Raw genomic sequence first — 25,467 nt, forward strand, 5'->3', positions numbered from 1 at the left:
AAGATGGCGGCTCCTGGAACAGCCAAGCATCCCGGACTAGAAAGCAATAGATTTCTTGCTTCTGCCACAAATTCCCCTAGCTGTGAGCCTTCCAACCTTCTAAATATTCCTTTATATGTGGTTCAGAGTTCTGGGACCATCCCCCGAGCCTGCTTGGTCGGGTATTTTGTGTTGTTGTTGGCAGAGCGTTGTACTACACGTCCACTCAATCCGCCATCTTGTTTGTTCCTTCCCAACCCACTAACTTTTGACAACTTCCAATTTTCCTAGGTTTACACTTTATATATTGCATGTTCTGATTATTAATGTTCACAGTTATTTCTTCCCATTTTGAGTTGTGCCACATCAGAAAATGAAGGTCCCAAATGCTTAACTCCAATCATGTCATTAAGGTCAATTCTACTTTGAGGAGGCAGCTCTTTCATCAGTTGTATTTTGGGTGTCTCCCAATCTCATCTTCTGGCCCTGTATCTGACAATGTTCCCCTGTTATTCATAAGGCTTTTACTGGCTAACCATTATGAAAACGTTCACCATTCTTTTTCCTAGTCTCTCTTAGTCTGGAAGCACCAGTGAAACCTATCCACCATGGTGATGAGCTGGAATTTAAAATACCAGTGGCATAGCTTCCAGGATCACAGTAATACAGGCCACCACAATATGAAAAACCGACAAATGAGTGGTGGGATTTTTGTGTGTTTTTTTCTAGTGGGAATTTCTATTTAGTACATTCACTGCATATTTGGTGTTGTTAAGTGCCATCGAGTCAGTTCCGACTCATAGCAACCCTGTATAGTGTTTCTGATAATAGATGCATTTGATAAACCATCTATGGTAGCTTATTAAAATATAACTAAATTTTTCAAATGTCATATAACATCACAATAAATGGAGAAAAAAATTAAAGTTGTTATTAAAGACTTCATTTTGCTTGAATCCATAATCAACACTCATGGAAGCAGCAGTCAAAAAATCAAATGTTTATTGAATTAGGCAAATCTGCTGCTAAAGACCTCTTTAAAGCGATCAAAAGCAAAGATGTCACTTTGAGGACTAAAGCGCACCTGACCCAAGTCATGGTATTTTCAACTGCCTCATATGGATGTGAAAGTTGGACAATGAATAAAGAAGACCGTAGAAGAATCGATGCATTTGAATTACAGTGTCAGTGAAGAATATTGAAAGTACCATGGACTGCCGGAAGAACAAACAAATCTGTCTTAGTAGAAGTATAGCCTGAAGGCTCCACAGAAGTAAGGATGGTGAAGAACTTTCTGTCTTGTTCTTTGGACAATTTGTAAAATGGAGAGACAAGGAAAAAGAGGTGGCCCCCCAAATGAAATGGATTGACACAGTGACAGAAACAAAGGACTCCAGCACTACAATTGTGAGGATAGCACAGGACTGGGCAGTGTTTTGTTCTGTTGTGCATAGTGTTGCTCATGAGTTGGAACCGATTCCCCAGCACCCTAACAACAGCAAACAACTAGAAAATCAATGTTTTGTAGTAAGGATACAGCTTGTCAAACATAACTCAATTACAATCTCACAAGAAAATTGCCAATAAAGATTGCTTTAATCAAGGGAGGACAAATACCATTATTAAATTAGATCTATAGATCTTAGATCCTAAGATATATCTACTCAAGTTTTAAGTGTGCAACTTTTCCATTGCAGAGCAAAAGACATTCCTCCCTTTCAAAAATACAGTTTACAGTCAAGGAAATTTTTTCTAAAAACATTTTGATGAGAAAACGGACCACTGCTAATCAAGAAATGTATGAAACATACCTTAATTTCTTTACGCAGACGAACACTGCTCATTTTAAAATGAGCAGTTGGACCACGTGGCAAGTGACTCAAAATAAGTCCATCTGTTGATAAAGTTAAGTCCATGCTGAAAGTCTATAATCCAAAATTTAAATTATTTAATTAACTGGTCTTCATATACCCCAAACCAAAACCAAACCAGTTGGACTCCAGTAAATTCTGACTCTTGGCAACCCTATGTGTCAAAGTATAACTATGCTCCATAGAATTGCAATCACTGATTTCTTTCAAAGTGGACCATCAGTCCTTTCTTTCAAGGCGTAGCTGTGTGGACTAGAACCTCCAACCTTTTGGTTAGCAGCCAAACATGCTAACCATTTCTGAGATATCCAGAGGCTCCCTGTATGCCCAAAGGGCATAAAATCTGTTGCTAGAATGGGTACACGTATTCCTCTGCGTTAACAAAATTTTCCTACCACCCTCAAAGGTCAATGCACATTGGAAATGTAAAGGTAGATGTTTTGTAACAAGAGGAGGGAAGCAGTTGCTTTTGCAGGCCAGGAGCGGAGATCCCTGAGACCATCAAGGGAGAAGAGTGGAGTGCAGAACCCTATCCAGAGAAGCAGTGATGCCAGAGATGGAGGCAGAGACAATAATGTGAAGAGATGGAGCGACTGGGGACTCTGGACTTAGGGAGGGAGAGGGGCTGTGTGCAGACGTCTGGGGGTCCGGCTTGTGGGGTGTATATACCCTTTGGTTGTTTGATGATGCATGGAGGGCACTGTAATCATTACAATGAAATGAAATACGATAGGATGAATGTAAACCTAAATGTTCTCCCATGTAAACTATCACTTAGTTCACAATAAAAACTAAAAACAAAAAACCAACAATAACAAAAAAAACCCTCAACGTACAGTAGTCAACCTAAGTCTCTGCAAAAAAATCGATTATTCTATAGTTCTACTTTTTCTTTTTACAAAATGGTAAAATGCTTGTTGAGCATTCATTTAAAGTAGGAGAAATAAGCAATCAATCAATGTACTATTCTAGTAGGAAAAGATTAGAAAGAATGAGATTCTAGAATAATTGTAGCAATACAAATAGTTTATAGACGTATACAGACTTAGAACCGTAAATATGTACTTTTAAGTGTTCCATGTGGTTAGATGACGTATTGCATTAGGCAAATCTGCTGCACAAGACCTTTTTAAAGTGTTGAAGAGCAAAGATGTCAGCTTGAGGACTAAGGTGCGTCTGACTCAAGCCATGGTATTTTCAATAACCTCACATGCATGTGAAAGCTGGACAGTGAATAAGGAAGACTGTAGAAGAATTGACGCCTTTGAGTTATGGTGTTGGAGGAGAATACTAAAAGTGCCATGGGCAGCCAAAAGAACCAACAGATCCGTTTTGGAAGAAGTGAAGCCAGAGTGCTCCTTAGAGGACAAGATAGCCAAACTTCATCTCTCATACTTTGGACATATTGTCAGGAGGGAACAGTTGCTGGAGAAGGCTATCATGTTTGGTAAGACAAAGGGTCAGAGAAAAAGAGGAAGACCCCCCAATGAGATGGACTGACCAGGTGGCAGCATCGATGGACTCAAGCGTGGCAACAGTAGTGAGGTTGGCCCAGGATCATACATTGTTACGTTTTGCTGTGCATAAGGTCACTATGAGTCGGTGCCGACTCGATGGCACCTAACAACAACAACTATGGTTAGATAAGCTGTTACCTTTGAGTATTATCCCACAAGATCAGAAAACCCTATCTAAGCTCTTCTTGAAGTCAAGGTTATTAGTGGTTTCTCAAGAGACAAACTCTTCCTCTTGAGATTATTATACAACAAATTAAAATCAACTGACTGATTATGAACTATGTACTGTTCATAGTTATACTAGACTAAAATTATACTAGACTAAAAATGAAATGTAACCACAATCAGCAGGGTTAGGAGTCCAAGGACTTTTAAAGTCGAGGCTGCGGCAAATGAAGATTACAGTCTGTACATTTCCTCGACTCTCTGCACTACAGTCTTATTTTATCCTGCAACATCTTTCTTTCCAATGATTAGTTTTGGGCAATTTAGTTCAATGACACTATAATAAAGGAGCTCTGGTAGCGTAGTGGTTACAAATCGGGCTGTGAGCCGCAAGGTCAGCAGTTCGAAACTACCAGCCGCTCCGCGGGAGAAAGATGAGGAGGTCTGCTCCTGTAAAGATTTACAGCCTCGGAAACCCTGTGTAGGGTCACTATGAGTTGGAACCGACTCCACAGCACATAACAACAACAACAATAATCAGGCTGAAATTATGACAATGGACAAAGCTTTCACTTTATACAATTTGTTCAGAACATTTTTACATAAACATTATTTCATCAGATCCTTTTAAGAACTAAACCTTTAATGGTGTTAGAATTAAGATTTGTGCACACTATAAGTTTTACCAAATAGATGTTGCCATCTCTACTATGTTGCTACAATTATTCTAGGATCTCATCCTTTCTAATCTTCCCTATGAGAAAGGACTCAATGTGCCACCTCCTTTGTAATGAGATCAAAAGAACTGAATGGTGCCTGCCTACCATTATGAAATATTTTGATACAAGCTTCTATAGAATAACCTTGATCATAGGGATAAATGTAAAACAGAATTTCAATTTCTCATGGTCCCAGACTTTCTGGAGTCAGGAAAGTTGGACAAACCCCTGAAACTATTGCCCTGAGGTAATTTTAAATCTTAAACCAAAAATAAACCCTGAAGCCTTCTTAAAGATAACTAACTAGGGAAAAAATAAAATCTACCTTGAACATTAAACTCTTACCAGGACTTCTTAAGCACTATCTATATGGGATCAAATTGACGACAAAAACTTGAAAGTCTGGTTGGCATCTTGGGGGACAGTGAATTTGTTAATGGGGGAAGAACAACTCAGAAATGGAAGGTGAGAATGGCTGCACGACTCAAAGAATGTCATCAATGTCACTAAATGGTACATGGAGAAACTGGTGAATTGGTGTATGTTTTACTGTATAATTTCAATACAAAAATGACTCAATATGTCTTCAAAGTACCTTCTTAGCTATCTACTTTCAAGCTTCCCCATACTGGTTCCTAATTGGTAGGCATTCAGAGTCTCATATAAAATCTTTTAGGCTCCTACTGTTATTTACCAGAATTTGTCACCGATTTAACAGTCCTAAATCCAATCTCTCCAATTAATCTGTAAATCTTAGAAAACATACTTGTTTCTTACAGATATTTGTGCCCACCATGTAGCAAATTGAAAGTATATCCACCACTATTTCTGTATCACTTAAACATCAAAGAAATCAAACTTGAGGGAAGAAGGATCTATAAAGATCATTTCTTCCAACCAAATCAAGGTTTGAATCCTCTCTAGAACATTCGTACTAAGTTGTGGTTTGTGTTAAAAGCAAACTATAAAATTGTATCAGTTCCTAAAGTAGCTTCCTTTCCTGAGTACCTGTACTTTGTACAAATGTTTTATTTACACTATTGCTGATTTCTAAAACAAATCATTGAAAACAAGAGTCATTATCTCTGTGAGGAAGAGGTTGAGAAGATCAAGTAAATTACTCAGAATATCAGAGTTAGGCGCAGTAAATCTCAACCGGGGTGTGCTGCACCAGCACCCTTGATTGGGACCAGTCTACAGAAATATATGGAAACATTTTTTTATTTGTCATGATTAAGTGTTACTGGCACTTAGTACTAATGTCCAGGAATGAAAACATCTTACAAAGTGTCAACAATACAGCACAAAGAATTGTTGTTGTGGTTAAGTGCTGTCGAGTTGGTTACAACTCATAGCAACACTGTATGGGGTTTCCAAGGAGCAGTTGGTGGGTTTGAATTGCCAACCTTACAGTTTGCAGTCCAGTGCTTATCCTACAGCACCACACCAGCACAAAGAATTAGCCTACCTAAATGCCAATAATGCCGTATTTAAAAACAATGAATACAGGACCTCTTTGTATTTATACAATTTCCAGTTTACTCTACCCCATAGTTACTGAAATGCTTACTACCATTACTATCAGTTACTATGCCTTATAAACATAGCACATTTAATATAATTTATGTGGAAACTCTACTAAAGATGGACTCATTTCCTACATTTAAGAAACTATTTGTAGGAATCACTACCATTAGGTGCTTCTGTTATTAATTCTACTCTTTCTTTTTCCTGACTGAAACAAAGATTACCCTGTAGTATTCCTTTTTTTCCTTCTCCTTCCTTCCTGTACTATCTTCCTCAGAGTACAATACTGTCATTTGTATGTTTGTGCAGATATTTTTGGAAGTCAAGATAACTGAACTCATTCAGTTTCTAGGCCTTATTTTTATAATTTCTTTATCCAAGATAGGCTTCCAATCCTCCTTACCAATGTCTTTATTAGTATAAAGATCATTCTCAAATAGAGACAAAAGCAAATAAAGAGTTCTGCTTTCTTAGTGACTTTCACCAATACTGCGTCATCAATTGCATCACTACACATCAATAAGAAATTAAAAAGATCTTTGATATTATAGCATAAAAATCTAAGTGAGATTTTGATCTAAGAAACTCATTCTTAAAGGTTTTTGCTATCTACTACATAACTGTACTCCAAAATTATAATCTTGATTTTAGTGTAAGGAGTAGGCAATTTCATAATTGGATTAAGTTACTTAACCAGCCTAGTTTTTTAATTAATATAATTCAGGTCTGTGTATTAACAATGCCATAGTGAGCTGACAGTTAATTTACCCTATAATGTGTCCAGTATGGTAAACAAAGAACTATTAATATTTTTTGAGTAAAAATAAATAAATTCTACAAAGAAAGAGAAAGTAAGCTTTCTAAAGGCAACAGATGGAATAACTGAAACATGTGCCTACATAAAATACTTCAGATAAAAACAGAATATTTATTGAATTGATGAATGTCTGCTTCATAAGAGCAAGAGTTACTATAGCAGTCTTGAAATGATGACAGTCTTCTATTTGCAAAAATAGAGAGAAAAGCAATTAGAAACAAAAACGCTGCACCATTTTGGGTGGCAGCTAAAAAAAAAACCAACCTAATAAAAGTTAGCAACAACCTTAAGAACAGATCCTTTCTCCAATAGCTACTATCCAAGAGATCTTAGTTACTATGGTGCATTAACCACAATCCAAGCCAAGAAATTCCCACATCACAAAGTTTGTTTTAGTTTCTGAAAAGCAAGTGGCACAAGTAAATTAAGTAATGTGTTTAAGTTGCATTGACAGCAAGGAAAGCAAGCCATAAACATTTAGAGTAAAAACAGCCTTTTACCCATTATAACTTACAAAGTTATCCTGGCAGCAGAACAGAAAGGCCTGTCCTTACTTTTCAAAAATCCTCAGTAATTTTAATAATTTTGACCCATTCACCTGGTCATCCTGTAGTTACTGATTTCACAACCACCATTTGATAAGTAACAATAGCAGCAACTGAAACAAACCTAGATATCCTCTACATCAACTCTTATCTCAAGATAGTGAGAAATATCTTAAAATCATATGACACACTCTCAGATCTTATACTCATGATCATCTACCTAAAAAACAATCCTGCGAAGATTCTTCTAGTAACATACAGTCTAGTCAGACAAATGACTTGCAGATTGCCAACTGAGCCAGCCAATTCAGAAGGTTCTCTTTCTGCACCGAGCATTCTTCCTATGCCTTACTGAACATCATTCACCCACATACACCACGATCCAACTTAAGGAACTCTTTCTCTGTAAAGACTTCCTTCCTGGTATCCTCAGTATATAGTTTACCAGTCACTGGGTTTCCACGTTATCTTCTATGAAGCTATTTACCTGTATTAGTCATAGTACATTATAATTGTTAGTTGCCAGTGTCTTTCTCCTGCTACACTGTGCGCTCCCTGATCGACAGCTTTATCGTTTGCATCTTTTACTGACAAACAAGGCCTGCTCCATTGTTGTTGTTAAGTAACGCTGAGTCGATTCTGACCCATAGTAACCCTGTATAGGGTTTCTGAGGAGCAGCTGTTGAGCATGAACCACCGGCCTTGTGGTTCAAAGCAACTTTGCAGTCCAGAACATTAACCACAGTTCCACACAGTATGTGCTTAATAAATGTTGCTGAATGAAGGAAAGTTGACTGAATACAATCTTGGATAGAAATGCTAATATTTTTGGTCAAAAAAATTACACTGTGAATGTTAGTGAGAATTTATTGTTTATAAATTCTCATTCTTTTAAATATATTTTAAAGAGGACAGTAAAACTTTCTTAGAAAAATAAAGGATACTTGGTGTTTTGCGATCTTCATTAATAACAATCAGATCTGTGAAATCTCTGGAGATGCACTGAGGAATAATTTTTTTCAGAGCCAGTCCTCTTCTGTAATAAACATGTGAATTTGGTATAACTGTGGAGAGCTGTTCACACAGTCGTACTGTTCTCTGGAAAACAAAATAACAAAATTCCCAAAGGTGAAAAAGAATCCAATCTTACATGGTATTATAAGGAAAGGTGTAATGGTTATTATACAGATGCCGTTAAGTCATGGAGACACCTGTGTGTCATAGTAGAATGGTACTTCATAGACTTTCAATGGCTGATTTTTTGTAAGTAGATCACCAGGCCTTTCCTCTGAAGCACCTATGGGTAGATTCGAACCTTCAACCTTTTGATTAGCAACCAAACCTATTAACCATTTGCACCACCCAGGGACTCCAATGATTATAAGAAGATAGTGTTACTATCTTATTAGAGAACCAGGCTGGAGAAAAATGAAGTCTAAACAGCATCCCATTTGTTATCAAAGGCAGATCATCCTACAATAGTGGTTCTCAAGCAAGGATGATTTTGCCCTCCCTGGGGACATTTTGCCCTCCTTGGGGACATTTGGCAATTTTTGTTGTCATGAATGATCACAGAGGATGGGTATTACTGGCATTTACTGTGCAGAGGCTAAGGACGTTGATAAGCAACCTACAATGCACAAGACAGCCTCTCAAAACAAAGAATTATCCAGTGAAAAATGCGAAATTCTGTTGAAGTTGGGAAACCCTATCATGAAGAGCCATACTTAGTGAATCTATAACACAACACCAGTATTCCGTTTTATTCAGCTTATTCACAGGCATTAAGTAAAACAATGAACAATTCAACTATTCTCAATAGTTTTTAGGGCAAAATGATATAAGCAAATTAAGAACAGATGAACTATATTAGTCACAATGCACTTACCCCATGAGGTCTGTCTGATGTTGTGATGAGAATCTTGGGGGAAGTTTGTCTATTGAAGTAAGAAGCAAATTCATCTGTTGCTTCATCATAAGCAACCTAAAAAGAGAGGAGAGAGAGAATAATACATTGAACAAATAAATAATACACCGAACCAGGATTTCAAAAGTGGTTCCAGCAGGATTCTTTAGTACCGACTACCGAGCTAGTGAATCCTGGTGTGGTGCTGTGGGTTAATGTGCTGAACTGCAAAGTTGCTTTGAACTGCAAGGTCGGCAGTTCAAGCTCACCAGCTGCTCCTCAGAAACCCTATACAAGGTTGCTATGGGTCAAAACGGACACGATGGCACTTAACAACAATGCTGAGCTAATAGGGTTTTTAAAGAAGGCCCATTAATAGTCACATGAAGAAGTTGAATGACTTCTCCGCAGAAAACAAATATAAATCAGGATAAAACATTCTCCAAGATAAAGTATAAGGAGCTCTAGTACGTAGTGGTTATGAATCGGGCTGCTAACCTCAAGGTCAGCAGTTCGAAACTACCAGCTACTCTGTGGGAGAAAGAGGCTTTCTGCTCCTGTTAAGAATTACAGCCTCGGAAACCGTGTGCAGGGTCACTATGAGTCGGAACCGACTCCAAAGCATATAATCACCACCACCAGGATAAAGCATATGCCCTGGTGGTGCAGTAGGCAAAGCACTGGACTAACCAAAAGACCGGCAGTTCAAACCCACTAGCTGCTCTGCAGGAGAAAGTTGTGCAGCCTGTTTCCATAAAAATTTATAGCCTTGGAAGTCCTATGGAACAGTTTTACACAGTCCTATAAGGACAATGGAGTCCTGGTGTGGCGCTGTGGGTTAATGCGCCAGACTGCAAAGCCGTTTGAACAGCAAGGACGGCAGTTCAAGCTCACCAGCTGCACATCGGAAACCCTATACAGGGTCACTATGGGTCAGAACTTACACAGCACTGGACTGCAAAGGGTAGTTTAAATAGCATGATTGGCTAGCCGCTCCTCGAAAACCCTACATAGGGTCTCAAGGAGTCAGGACCAACTCCATAGCATTTAATAACAACATAGAAACAATATGAGACAAAATTACCTCGAGGGTAGTGGGTTTGCCTTATGCTCTTGGTTTTCACATGCATTACCTTTCAATTCAACAATTTTACCTTCTAATTTTTCTCAAAGATAAAGCTCCAAATACTATATATTGTTGTTGTTGCTGTTATGTGCTGTGGAGTCATTTCCGACTCATAGCGACCCTATACAGGGTTTCCGAGGCTGTAAATCTTTACGGGAACAGAAAGCCTCATCTTTCTCCCGCGGAGCGGCTGGTAGTTTCGAACTGCTGACCTTGCGGCTCGCAGCCCGATTCATAACCACTACGCTACCAGAGCTCTTTTAATACTATATATAAAACATTATTTATAATGATAAAATTGAATCAAAGACTGAGGAGTAACAAACAAGATATCTACATAATCTCAAAGTATGTCCTCCCATAATATTTCTTACTTAAAAAGAAGAATACCATAATTTTATAGCGGAGAAACTTGACAAACACCAGTTTATGTAATCAAGGTGACATCACTATAGTAATGGATAAATCAACATCATGTGACTTATTACATGAGGCACTGAAAAGAACTGATCACAGCTATGGCAATCCTGCCAACCCTGTGAATGAATCCAATCATGAGGAAATATCAGACAAATCCACACTGAGGGGCCTTCTACAGAATACCTGGTCTGTACTCCTCAAAAATGATAGTACCACAGAAAGAAAAGGCAGACTGAGAAATTGTCCTAAATTAAGGACAGTTAAAGGACTCCTGATGTCACACTGTAGGATCAGCACTGGACTGGGAACTATAAGGTTGGCAGTTCAAACCCACCAGCTGCTCCTTGGAAACTATACAGGGTTGTTATGAGTCAGAACCAATTTGAAGACACTTACCAGCAAAAACAAAGAGCCATCATAACAGAATAAAGACATGACTTGATAATTTTCTTTTGTAAAAAAGACATTACTAAGACAACTGATAAAATCTAAAATAAGATCTACAGATTACATATAGTACTTGTATATCAATTGTCTGGGTTTAGTATAGGTAAAAAAAACACTGAAGTACACAGAAGAAAGACACATCACATCTGTCACTCTCAAGCCTTCCAGATAAAATATTAATGAAAACCAAGTGTGGTGTAGTTCAACATTTAGGTATTCTTGACGAAGCATTTACATGAATTGCTATTTTCTATAAAGTCTGAAATTAGGTCAATATAAGTAAAATTAAAATGCCTATAAAAATACATATACACATAAAACTATAAAACTTCTCCCCCATCTACTGATAGCAACTTGATTCCAACTCACAGTTACTCTGTATAGGGTTTCTAAGACTGTAAATCTTTATAGGAGCAAAAAGCCTCATCTTCTTTCTCCTCAGGAGTAGCTGGTGGATTTGAACTACCGACTCACTAGTTAACAGTCAGTGCTTTTCCCAAAGCACCACCAGAGCTGCTCCACAGATACTCCTTAATTTCTTTTATATTTTGCCTTCAGAAAAATTGTGTGCTTGTGCATGCGTGTGTGTGATAGAGATGGATAGACAACAGTCTGAAAACAGATGCCAAAACACAACGGGCATCCAATTAACCTTTGCTGGAAGACTGACTCATCAAATTATGCCAAGAGATATCTGAAAGATGTTGATGGAAGCACTGTTTGAATGTAAAAACAAAAGGAGAGTAACCCAGTTATCTATAAGCAACAAATTTTGGAATATTTACAAAATAAATTACAAACCCAAGTTTTCTTAACAAAAATTAAAACCCTGAATCTTTCACTGCACTGTCACACACTATTAAAAGGGAAAATGTACAAAGAGAAATAATCTTTAAATCAAGAGTTTTTGAGGAAACAACAAAAAACCCTATTCCTGAGTATCAAAATGTCTAATGCTACCAAAACTCTGTAGTATGAGAAATACTTTTCAAATGACATAAAACTTTTATTACAGGTACTATAAATAATAAATATCAAGATATATCTAGGCATAAACACAACACATTTCTAAAATAGAAATAGCTACTGTGTTTTTTTTAATAGCATTACTGGACAATTCAACTATGAAATAATGAACAGAAAATAGTACTTTGCCAATACCATATAGACATCAGCCCATTATACAACTTCACCAGCACTTTAAATATCAACATATAACATGTTAATTACTTGAGACTTCTAATATTACCTCTTCATCATTAGGGTCTACTGTGGTTTCATCATATACTCTCTGGTTGTCTATGGTCTTGGGTACAGGTTTTGGTGGTGCCTAAACAAAAGAAAAGGTATTACATTTTAGAAGCATTAATACTTCAGTACATTAGTATACACACATTAATACTTTTACATTAGTGTTGGCGATGAATAGCAAATCTAAAAAGAGTGAAAACATTCCATCTGGTTCTCATTACAACTCCAGACTACAATAATTCTACAGACATTAAATAACAGGCTTTTTACCTTTCCAAGAATAATCCACCAATCCTTTGTCAATACGTCGAACTGTGGTGGCTGGTATGCTACTGTAATGATAGAAGCTATGCCACTAGAGAACAGGTTTGAGCTGAGCTTCTAAAGATAGACTAGGAAGGAGGACAGGCAAACTACTTTTGAATGTTTACTCACTAAAAACATTATGAATAGTTGTGGAATACTGTCAGATATAGTGAGGGAAGAAGAACCCCTCAGGTTGGAAGGCATGCAAAATACAACTGGGGAAGAGCTGCTTCCTCAAAGTACAGTTGACTGTGATGATGCTAATAGAGTACAGCTTTCAGGATCCTCATTGGCTGATGTGGAACAACTAAAAATGAGGAGAAACAAGGATGTGGAACGAGGGCTATCATTGCTGACATCAGATGGATTTTGGCTGAAACCAAAGAATATCAGAAAAATATTTCCCCATTCTTTACTAATTATGCAAAGGCTTTTGACTGTGTGGATCATTACAAGCTATGGTCAACACTATGAAGAATGAGTATTCTGGAACACTTAATTGTGCTCATGAGCATCCTGTACATAGACCAAGAGACAGTCTCTGGAACAGAACAAAGGGTATACTGAATGGTTTAAAATTAGGAAAGGTGTACACCAGGGTTGTATTCCTTCTCTGTACTTATTCAATCTGTACACAGAACAAATAATCTGAGAAACTGGATTATATGAAGAAGAATGTGGCATTAGGAATGGAGGGAGACTCACTAACAAACTGTAATATGCAGATGATATAACCTTGATTGCTGCAAGTGAAGAGGACTTAAAATACTTACTACTGAAGACCAAAGACCACATGCTTCTGTATGGCTTGCACCACAACGTAAAGAAAACAAAAATCCTCACCACTGGACCAATAAATAACATAATTATAAACAGAAAAAGAAGACTGAAGCTGTCAAAGACTTCATTTTTCTTGTATCCACTATAAACAACCATGGAAGCAGCATTTAAAAAATCAAATGAAATATCGCCATTAGGCAAATCTGCTGCACAAGATCTTTTTACTGTGTTCAAGAGTTAAGATGACAGTTTGAGGACTAAGGTGTGCCTGACTGAAGTCATAGTATTTTCAATAGCTTCATATGTACATGAAAGTTGGATAATGAATAAGGAAGACCTTAGAAGAATAGATGCATTTGAGTTATGGTGCTGGTAAAGAATATTAAATGTACCATGGACTGCTACAAGAATAAACAAATCTGTGTCAGAAGAAGCACAGCCAGAATGCTCCTTAGAAACCAGGCTGATGAGACTTCATCCCTTACACTTCAGAAGTATTATCATGAGGGACCAATCCCTGGAGAAGAACATCATACTCGGTAAAGTGGAGGATGAGCGAAAAAGAGGAAGACTTCCAATGAGATGGATTGTCACAGTGGCAACAGCAAAGGGCTCAAGCTTAACAGCTATGGCAAGGATGGTGCAGGTCTGGGTAGTGTTTTGTTCTGCTACGCATAGGATCAATATGAGTCAGAACACACTCGACTGTGCCTAACAAAAAGTAGAGAATTGTTAATATTGAATGTATTGGCTTAAAACCAGGTAGAAGTAGCAAAGAAAATAGGTAGTGATCAAAATAATTATTCAATAAGGCAGGTGTGGGGAACTATTTTCTGCCAAGGGCCATTTGGATGTTTATAACATCATTTAATATAAATTTATGTTGCTACGAAAAAAGCTCCTGGATTTACTAAATTTCAAGTCCCACCTGCGGTTGCCTTGGCATGGTCAGACCATGATTTCGCAGGTTCATATGGCCCATGGGACAGACGTTCCCCACCCCTGCACAAAGGAGAAAAATATCAAAGGGTAAGGAAAAAAAACAACAGGAAAAACTACAAAGTGCATACAAGGAAGTTTAAAAAAATTTGTGGAAAAAGCATTTTTTGAGCCCCTTCATATATTTCTGTAGTTTTGTTTCATTGCTTTCAGGGAGCTATTCAGAAATACCGAAGCTACCTATTAGTTTCCATTCAATTACCTAGTAATTATAGTCTGGGGTGTTTTTATGGTACGGAGCTTAAAGGAGGAAGAAGTAATTCATACAAAGAAATATGTATTATAGCTGGAAATAACAAAAAACACTAGTCCAACAATAGGGTAATATCTAAACATTTATGGCATATCAACAGGATGGCAGACTGTTAGATCAATAAATATACATATACTCAGCATGGAGTCCTGGTGTGGTGCTGTAGGTTAATGCGTCAGACTGCAAAGTCACTTGAACTGCGAGGTTGGTGGTTCAAGCTCCCCACCTGCTCCTTGGAAACCCTCTACAGGGTTGCTATGGGTTGGAATCGACTTGACAGCACTTAATAACAACAACAAACATACTCAGCACAGACCAAGAAATTATATAAGTAAAATGTTAAATGAAAAAAACTGAGGAACATAGAATTACAGGCAAACACTAACTGAAACTAAATAATTTAGCCTAGATATGAAAAAAATATGAATAAACTATTTAAGACTTTAATTATTCTGTATAAAAACAAGTTGAAAATAATTCTTTAAAGAAGGGAGTCATAGAAAGCCACCTTCCAGCCAAAAAAAAGAGACTATTTTCAATGATGATAAGCATATTAATTTGCTCTAATCAACAAAAAATTGAAAGTAAAATAGACTAAATTTGCTTGATCTACTTATTTAGCAAGTCAAACTGGTCTAACATCGACTATTTCACATTAAGAGAATGCATGAAAAAGCAGAATGCTTAGTTTGTACACAGTCTTTATATTTTTCCCTTCTTCAAAAATGTTTATCCTTATTTGGTACCTCTGCTTAAGATAAAGGAGTAGGAAAGATTATTGAAGCCCGGTTTAATCATTTTGTAGGTAAGAATAACCTAGGAACATCTATAAAGTAAAATGAAAGTAAATGAAACTACCTTAGCTGTGCAGTAACATGTGCGCATTAATTTTTTGAAATTTTCAATAGAAAGCTTTCACTTCATCTCAAGACTTCAAGAAAAGCCCAAAGCTTTCTTGCTGCATTACCTCTGCTCCGCTTAGCTATACTTCACTCAGATGCCTCACCTTCCTTCCACTCCACTCCTCACAGGTCCACAGCCTGTGTGAGTTCACCATACACGCACTCCCTCTGTCTCTCTCTCTTAAGTCATAAAGCTCCAGGCCTACACTGGGGGACTTATTTCCAAAGTCAGTGAGATCTGTCATTATCTCTCAAACACATAAAGTTCAGCAAAATGAGCATGCTACAGAAGTCTGTTGTTCAGTACCGTGGAGTCGGTTCCGACTCATAGTGACTCTGCACAGGGTTTCTGAGGCTGTAGATCTTTAATAGGAGCAGAAAACCTCATCTTTCTCCCACACAACCGCTGGTAGTTTTCAACTGCTGACCTTGAGGTTAGCAGCCTGATTCGTAACCACTATGCTGCCAGAGCTCCTGACAGAAGTCTACATATCATTCATTTATAATTTTGAAGAGGTACAAAACAAGCACCACTGTGCTTATTGTTTAGGGATACAAATATAAGTAGTAAAGATATAAAGAAATGCATGGGAATAATAAACACTAATTTCTTAACAGCAGTTATCTTTGGAGGGGAATGCAATCAGAAAGATGCATACAGGGGCTTCAAATACTGTTTGCTAAGACATTATTTCTTAAGCTGAGTAGAGAACTGAAAAGGACTGTTACAATATTTTTATAGGTTTTATACAAGGGAGCTTCAAAAAGTTCACAGGAATTATCTCTTAATTCCATTTTCCACGAACTTCTGGAAGATCTCTCATACACATCAAATATTCCATGATAACTTTTATAATAAGGTGACTCAACGGTGGTATCAGGGAATATGTCTATTTTTTTTTTTTCTTTCTATTTTTGGTAGCAAGATACACAAACCAACCAAATACACTTATATTAAAAATTACTATCTGCACAGATCAATTACACTGGTCACACTGTGTCTCATTCTCACTATCTCTATCCATACTTTCATCATCATTCATTTGGGTTGTCTGCTCTTACAGCTCTCATCTGTGCTTTAGATTAACTGTTGTCAGATTAAGCTCATGTGGATAATTCTTCATAGAGTGCTATGATCAAGGCAAACATTTGTTAGTAACTGTATTAAACTGTTATTTAGTTTAATGGCTTTGTGAAATAGTTTTGGATTAAGGATTAAAGATTATTTCTGGGGGTTAGTTGGGTTCTCCCAGTCTCAATGAATCCAGTAAGTCTGGTTTCCATAAAAGTTTGAAATTCAGTTTCAAGGTTTTTCTGCTTTTCATCAGGCTCCATCTGTTGGGTCCTTGATCAAAACAGATCAAAAGCAGGAGCCGGGCACCACCTGTTTATCCTGGTCTTATGGTAACGAGGTAATAGTTTTTACAGAGGCAATTAAACCTACAATCCATTTCTTTCTCAGATTACTGGGTCTCCTTCTTCCTCTGTTTTTCCAAGCATTCCTTAGTACCAGAAAGAAAGTGGATGGCTAAAGGTTTTACTTACCTTATCACCAAGAGCCTCTCTTTCTTTCTTAAGTTTTTTCTTAGCTGCCAATTTTTCCTAAAGGGTTCAAAAAAAAAGTTTTTAAAGAATATTGAGAAATCATCAATTATATCACAAAAACATCAAGTAACTATAAATTACCAATGCTAAGACTATTTAAACTGGGCAATCTTTGTAAGGTTTTGATGATGGTCAAGCAATACTGATTTCTGTACCAAAGACCTCAATCATTCATAAAAGTCTAAATTGACAAGTTTGAGAATCTAAAATTTCATGTATCTTATAAAACCTCAAATTTAATTAAAGTCCAAAATTCATAGGCAAGTTTTTAAAATTTTTGCTGTTTGTTTTGCTATTCCTAGCCAGTTGCATCCTAAAGAAAGTCATAGCTATACTGTCTGTTCATTTTGGAAAACACTAAAAAAAGGGAAAAGGAAGATGACTTTTTCAAATTGTTTTCAATAAAACTATCATTAGTTATTATGTTATAATCAAGGTATACTTTTAATATCAGTAACAACTCCCATGTTGGTCAGGATTGTTTATAGTGTGAATCTGTATCTTCTTTAGCAGATTTCTGGACATAATACCACATAATTATAAGAATGGATCAGATATCCTACAGCAGCCTGAACTTAAGAGAAGCAAGACACAGTCCTGAGTCTCAAAAACTCCAGTAAGGGAAAGCAGGCAAAGAAAAAGTTTAAGAATGTGACGTTCTATTATGAACAAAAATTTTTTAAATGTTTGCTTTAAATTATAACTTAATCACAATCAGACGCCCTGACCTTGAGCAGGTGACTCATAGCAACCCTATAAAGGATTTTTGAGGCTATAACTCTTTACAGAAGCAGAAAGCCTCATCTTTCTCCTATGGAGTGGCTGGTGGATTAGAACCAATGACCTGCAGTTAGAAGCCCAATGTATAACCCACTATGCAAATGGTGTTCCACAGTGGGCTGCTGTTGTTAAATGTCTTAGATTCAATTCCAACTCATAATGACAGTGTGTAGGGTTTTCAAGGAGCAGCTGGTGGGCTTGAATCGCTAACCTTGCGGTCAGCAGTCCAGTGCTTATGCTACAGTGCCACCACGAAGACAGTGGTTTAATGTATGGGCGATTTCCAAACAGTGTGGCATGTAGTATCTTTTAATTTATCTTACTAGAGATAAGGGACCAGTCACTGGAGAAGGATATCATGTTTGGTAAATTAAGTGGAAGACCAGAGAAAAAGAGGAAGATATCCAGCGAGATGGATTGGCAAAGTAGCAGCATCAATGGGCTCAAGCGTGGCAACAATTGTGAGATTGGCCCAGGATTGGGCAATGTTTTGTTCTGTTGTACATAGGGTCGCTATGAGTCGGTACCGACTCGACGGCACCTAACAACAACATTCAATCTGTATCCTAAGAAAATAATCTGAGAAGCTGGATTATATGAAAAAGAATGTAGCATCAGGATTGGAGGAAAACTCATTAACAACCTGCAATACACAGATGATACAATCTTGCTTGCTAGAAGCAAGACAATTTAAAATACTTGCTGATGAAGATCTAAGAGTACATACAGCCTTTTGTATGGATCACACCTCAATGTAAGGAAAACAAAGATTCTTACAAGTGGATCAATATATAACATCATGATAAAAAGAAAAAAGATTGAAGTTGTCAAAGATTGCATTGTGCTTCGTTCCACAATCAACAGCCATGGAAGCAGCAGTCACACAATCAAACAACATTGCATTAGGCAAATCTGCTGCATAAAACGTCTTTAAAGTGTTCAAGAACAAAGATACCAGTTTGAGGACTAAGGTACGCTTGACACAAGTCAGGATATTTTCAATCACCTTATATGCATGTTAAAGTATGAAAATGAATAAGGAAGACAGTAGAATAATTGATGCATTTGAATTGTGGTATTAGAGAAGAATATTACAAGTACCATGGACTGCCAGAAGAACAAGTAAATCTGTCTTGGAAGAAGTACAACTTAAATGCTCCTTAGAAGCCAGGACTGACAAACTTCATCTCTCATACTCCGAACAGGTTATCAGGAGGGACCAGTCTCTGGAGAAGGACATCATGCTTAGTAACAGTGCAGGGTCAGCAAGAGAGAGGAAGATCTCCAATGAGATGGACTGACACAATGGCAGCAGCAATGGGCTCACACAGAATAAGAATTGTGAGGATGGCGCTGGATCTGGCAGTTTGGTAATCGATTTTGCATGGGGTTATTATGAGTCAGAGTCAACTGGATAGCGCCTGACAACTATGCAACTACTACCATCAACACAGAAGAGTCTGCAGTGGAGTGCATCCTTTGGTCCTGGGGTCTGTGCATTGTTAAGCTCCTAGATGCAGGACATGATTGATGTCAAGACACATGGAGCTCTCTAAGGAATGCTTGGTCTACAGATACTGAAAACAGACAAGGACCTTTCCCCAGAGCCAGTACTCTACATTCAGACTTCTAGCCTCCTAAACTGTGAGAGAACATATTTCTTCTGTTTGCTAAAACCATCCACTTGTGGTAGTTCTGTGATGGCAGCACTAGAGAATGAAGAAACCATCTAAAATAGTGTAATAGCACTGTGAAGGGCAACAAAAGTATTAGCAGAAATTCTTTACAGAACTAACAGTGACATTTTGGATTTATTTATACAAGGGTACTTAAATAATTTGTGAAGTGGAATTAGATGATAAATGGAATTTTCCCATGACCTTTTGGATTGATTCTGCCTGGTAGAGTGCCTCTATCACAGGCTGTCTTTTGGAAGAGGTGCAGTCAGAACGCTCCTAAGAAGTAAGGATGGCTAGACTTGTCTCATGTACTTTGGACATATTATCAGGAGGCACCAATCCCTGGAAAAGGGCATTCATGGTTAAGTAGAGAGCCAGTGAAAAAGAGGAAGGTCCTCAAAGAGATGGACTGACACAAAGCAATGGGCTTAAACATCACAACAATTGTGAGGATGCTGCAGGATACGGCAGTGTTTCATTCTGTTGTGCATAGGGTCACTCAGACCTTGATGGCACCTTAAAATATGAAGAAATGAAGTAAAAGAAGTGAACAAAACATTTTAAAGGACAGTTTGAGGAGACAAAGTATAAATACTGAATGACACAGGACACAGCAAAAGAAGATAGGAGGAATACAAAGAGTCACTTTACCAAAAAGAATTGGTCCATGTTCAACCATTTCAAGAGGTATAATTTTGATCAAGAACCGATGGTACTGAAGGAAGAAATCCAAACTGTACTGAGGGCAGCACTGGCAAAAAACAAGGCTCCAGAAATTGATGGAATATAAATTGAAATATTTCAAAATACGATGCAAAAATGGAGGCACTCATTCGTCTATGCCAAGAAACTTGGAAGAGAGCTACCTGGTCAACCAAATGGAAGAGGTCCATAATTGTGCCAGTTCAAAAGAAAGATGGCCCTATAGAATGCAGAAATCATTGAATAATATTAGTAGTATCACATGGAAGTAAAGTTTTGCTTAAGAATTTAAAAATGGTTGCAGCAGTACACCAACAGAGAACTGCCAAGCGGGATTCTGGTGAGAACTTGGAAGGAGGGTTATCATGGCTATTGTCAGATCATGGCTGAAAGCAGTGGATAACAGAAGATGTTTACTTGTGTTTTATTGACGAGGCAAAGGCATTTGACTGTGTGGATCATAAACAAACTATGGACAATACTGGAAGAATAGGAATTCCAGAACGTTTCACTGTGCTCACAAAGAACCTGTGCTAAGAGGAAGACGACCCTCAACGAGACAGATAGACACAGTGGAAACAACAATGGGCTCAAACATAACAATTGTGAGGACTGAATAGTGTTTCATTCTATTATGCATAAGGTATTATGAGTCATAACTGACAGGGAGGCACGTAACAACATTAGATTCTGGGCATTAACCAACGTAGAGTGGGCCTAGTGTCCTGGTGTGGTGCTGCAGGATAAGCACTGAGCTTCTAACCACAAGATCGAGGATTCACACCACCAGGTGCTCCTCGGAAACCCTATATAGGGTCGCTATGTCAGAACTGACTCCACGGCACTTAACAACAATAACAAATGGGGCCGAATTAAGCGGCAAGATTGAGTCTTAGTCCTACAGGCCAGGAGGGGCTAATTGTGACTAATAGGGGAGGCAAGCAAAGAGCTGACTAAAAAAGGAACCCTCCAAGTTGACTCTCAAGCAAAGATCTGAACTTGGTCTCCAAGCGGAGCATAGGAGCTAGGTCACGTGAGCTGCAGCGTCACACTTTCCAACATTAAGTCGCGACAGCTCGGCGGCCCACGCAGAGGCGATCACGCATGTGCTGCAACCTCTTCTTCACTCCCCTACAGGCCCCTACAGCCTGGGCAAGGACAGCGCGCATGCGTCCACCACACACTTACCTTCCGCTGCTGCTGCTTCCACCGCGTGAACATTAAATGTCGTCGCTGCTTGTTCTTAATCTCCGAAATACTGAAGCCCGGGGGAAAGGCAGCCGATTTCGGGGGTTGGACCCCACCTTCCGCCGTTCCATCACCAGAGACTGTCTCTTGCAGTTCTTCGGAAGCAGTTTTTCGTTTCAGGCCTTTCTTCCCCCCGCCGCTCTTATCCCCGGCTTTCACCATGGTGTTTGATCCTTTGCGTCTTGTACGGAAACGGAAGTAGCTTCTTACTTTGACACTCTTCCTTAAACTTTTACTTCCTGTGTCGCAAAGCTTAACCTTTAAATAATATTGTTATGTACCGCGGAGTCGGTTCCGACTCATAGCTACCCTGTGCAGGGTTTCCGAGGCTGTAAATCTTTACGGGAGCAGAAAGCTTCATCTTTCTCTCGCGCAATGGCTGGTAGTTTCGAACTACTGACCTTAAGATTCGCAGTCCAATTCGTACCAGAGCTCCTTTTTAAACAATGTAGTGAGTTAAAAAGTACTGTATGGCCTGTAAAAAAAAAAAAAAAAAACAAAAACAGAATCAGAGATGAGTAAGTCGCACCTTTAAGTAGAATTCTCAGGAAAGGCCTCACTGAAAAGATTATGTTCAAAGCAAAGCAAACACCTACTTCTAAGGTGACAAGCGGCCATGCTCAAGGAATACCATAGAGACCATTGTAGAAGCATTTAGATGATGGAGGAGAAGATGTGGGAGGAAATTGTTAGGTGCCATCAAGTCCGCACCAACTAATAGTGACAACAGAATGAAACACTGCCTGGTCCTGTGCCAAACTCACAATTGTTGCTACGCTTGAGCCTATTGTTGCTGACACTACGCCAGTCCTTATTGGGGTCTTCTCTTTTTTCGTGGACCCTCTGCTTTACCAAGCATGATGTCCTTCTCCAGGGACTGGTCTCTCCTGATAATAGGTACCAAGAATGATAGACAAAGCCTGGCCATCCTGGCTTCCAAGGAGCATTCTGCTGTACTTCTTCCAACACAGATTTGTTTGTTCTTTTTGTAGTCCATGGCACTTTTAATATTCTGCTCCAATACCATAGCTCAAATGCATTAATTCTTCTACTATCTTATTCACTGTCCAACTTTCGTATGCCTATGAGGTTACATGGCTTGGGTCAGGTGTACCTTACATCGTATAAGGTTTTGTAAGGACTTGGAGTAGTTTGAGAAAAGAAATGGCATGATCTAAGGAGCTCTGGTAGCGTAGTTGTTATTAATTGGGCTGCGAACCACAAGGTCAACAGTTCAAAACTACCAGCTGCTCTGCAGGAGAAAGATGAGGGATTCTGTTCAGGGTCTCTATGGGTCGGAACCGACTCGACGGCACTTAACAACAACAACTTAAGCTTTGAAAGCATTACTCAGAATAGACTATAGGGGAAAGTGGAAAGAGGGGAAAAACAGTGGCTAGAACCAGAGAAGTTCAAAGGAAGGTGATACGTGATTACATTTTTTGAAAGGTAGAATTCCTGACAGAGACAGTCAAGAATAGCTCCAAGGTTTTTGAGCTTCTGGAACGATGGAATTACGTATCATTACTTGAGATGGGGAAGATGACTGCTGTAACAAGTTTGAGAGTTAAGATCAAGATTTCAGTGTTGGAAACGTTAAATTTTAGACACTCATTCATCATCTAATTGTTGTCAAGTAGTCATTTCTTGCTTTATGATTCTGCTGGAAGAGAGGCATATGGGATGGAGATCAATATTTGGGAGTTATCAGTCCTTAGTATTTTCAGCTATTAGAGTGATTATACAAAGAAAACTGAAAAAGAAGACCAAGGTCTTAGCCCTGATGCATTTCCATATGAAGAAATGGCTCAGAAAATAAGTTAGCAAAGAAGAATGAAAAGAGAAGATCAAGATAATGTCATAGTATTCAAGTGAAGAAAGTATTTCCCCAGGTTAAATTTTGTTATATTTTTCATTTTTATTGTACAAAAATTTCCTCCAAGCAGAGATGAAAAATTCCTTTTGGTTTACTATTGTTGTTGTTGTTGTTAAGTGCCGTCGAGTCAGTTCCGATCCATAGCGACCCTGTACAAGGTTTCTGAGGGTGTAAATCTTTACGGGAGTAGAAAGCCTGATCTTTCGAACCACTGACCTTACTATTAGGAGTCAATTTTACAGAAACTACCTTAATTTCAATTTTTTGTTTTGAAATTTGTCTCATTATTTACTTTGTTTTCATAATCTATTTGTGTGTGTGTGCCCATACTGTTATTTTCACCTCTTTGGATTCTTTTTAACAAAAGCATGATTTAACAAAACATCACACATAATAAAAGAGCCATAAAAACCTGCCATCAGTCTGCGAGTATAAAATTGCAATTAAAAAACTAGTCATCATGTTTTGATCCAGAATTGGATTTGGATTATATAATAAAAGAGTTGATGTTGGGCTTTAAAATCATTGCCATGGGGATTTAATAAAGTGTATGCACACTTTATTCAGAGAGGGATAATCAAATCAAAAAGCACGAAGAAAAAGAGTAGAAGACATAAGGAGAAAAGAGATGGAGAAGGAGGAAACAACTCTTGAAAAATATAAATGGAAGATATTTTGGAAGTCTTTTTTAGCTTTAATATTTTATTTCACTAGATACATCTGTTTCTCTTAATACAAAACAATCCTGAAACGATTTAGATAACTACCTTGAATTTGTTCAAAGATGCCATACAAATGAGACCATACACTGATTGATATCTGTTGATGTTGTTAAGTGATGTTGATTCAGTTCCGCTTCATAGCAACCCTGGATAAGGTTTCCGAGGAGCAACTGGTCGTGGTTCAAACTATACTTGTGGTCCAGTGCTTATCCTATAGTGCCACACCAGGACTCCACTTACTATCTAGAATTCCTTTTTCCTATCATTTATATTATTTGTAACAGTTATGTGAGTTGAATGAAAGGATTTACATGATCAGAATAAGATCTCTGTTCTGAAGAAGATATAAAAACATTGGCCAACACAGAGGACTAGAGCTGAGAGTGAAGCATCCAGCTAATATGAAGTGAGGGGAGATGCACAAGAACACCCATACTTGCAGATAGTACCCACTTGACATGGCTTCAATGGCTGGAAAATCAGAACTCGACTAGGAGAAGAAAGAAGAGGAAAAAAAAAAAAATCTGCTACAATTTAATGAACTTGACCTGTACTTATGGATGTAGTAGCTCAAAAGAGGAAACAAATCTTTACAGTGAGGATCATTCCCACCCCCTCGGTACACAGGCTTGACAGGGATGGGCAACTTAGAAATTGGCTACCCAAAAAAAAAGGGGGGGGGGGGGCTACAAAGGCAAGAAGTGACTGGCTTACAAGCTTTCAAGAGGGAGCCTAGTTCCAGAGGGTGTGGGGGAAGGTAGAATCTCGACTGAATGGTTTCCAACCTGTGTGGATGGGGCTGGTGAAAGGAGATGGGGATAAGACTTTTGTGGTTCAATAGTGAATAATTGCTATCAGGACTGATTGTGAATGTTGAAAATGTAAAGGTAGATGATTTTTGTAACAAACAGAAGGGAATAGTTGATTCTTCAGTCCAAGAGCAGAGGGCCCTGGAACCATCAAGGGAGAAGAGCAGAGTGCAGGACCCTATCCAGAGAAGCAGTGATGCCAGAGTTGGAGGCAGAGATGAGATATGGAGAGATGGAGTGGCTGGGGACTCTAGGCTCAGGGAGGGAGAGGGGCTGTGTGCTGGTGGCCAGGGAGTGGAGGGGCAGGCTTGCGGGGGGTGTGTATGTACCCTTTGGTTGTTTGATGATGCATGGAGGGGATTGTAATCATTGCGAATGAAAAACATACAATAGGATGAATGTAAAGCTAATGTTCCCCCATGTAAACCATCACACAATTCACAATAAAAACTCAAAAAATAAATAAGAAAAACAATAAAACATTGGCCAATTCAGCAAATATGAATTGTTGTTGTT

General features: G+C 38.3%; 1 protein-coding gene across 1 annotated transcript in view; it reads right to left on the bottom strand.

Moving 5' to 3' along the window:
- Nucleotides 1-21,715, bottom strand: part of RPF1 (ribosome production factor 1 homolog (S. cerevisiae)) — a 27,967-nt gene extending 6,252 nt beyond the window's left edge. Inside the window, exons 1-6 of the mRNA XM_006831003.1 lie at nt 21,485-21,715; nt 17,076-17,132; nt 12,289-12,369; nt 9,029-9,124; nt 8,085-8,238; nt 1,791-1,873 (exon numbers count right to left, since the gene is read on the bottom strand). Coding sequence (XP_006831066.1) covers nt 1,791-1,873; nt 8,085-8,238; nt 9,029-9,124; nt 12,289-12,369; nt 17,076-17,132; nt 21,485-21,706 — 693 coding nt within the window. The 5' untranslated portion in view covers nt 21,707-21,715. The remainder of the gene's footprint in view (nt 1-1,790; nt 1,874-8,084; nt 8,239-9,028; nt 9,125-12,288; nt 12,370-17,075; nt 17,133-21,484) is intronic.
- Between the last annotated feature and the right edge of the window lie 3,752 nt (nt 21,716-25,467).

The sequence above is a fragment of the Chrysochloris asiatica genome, unplaced genomic scaffold, assembly GCF_000296735.1.
Source record: "Chrysochloris asiatica unplaced genomic scaffold, ChrAsi1.0 scaffold00002, whole genome shotgun sequence".
Taxonomy (NCBI): domain Eukaryota; kingdom Metazoa; phylum Chordata; class Mammalia; order Afrosoricida; family Chrysochloridae; genus Chrysochloris; species Chrysochloris asiatica.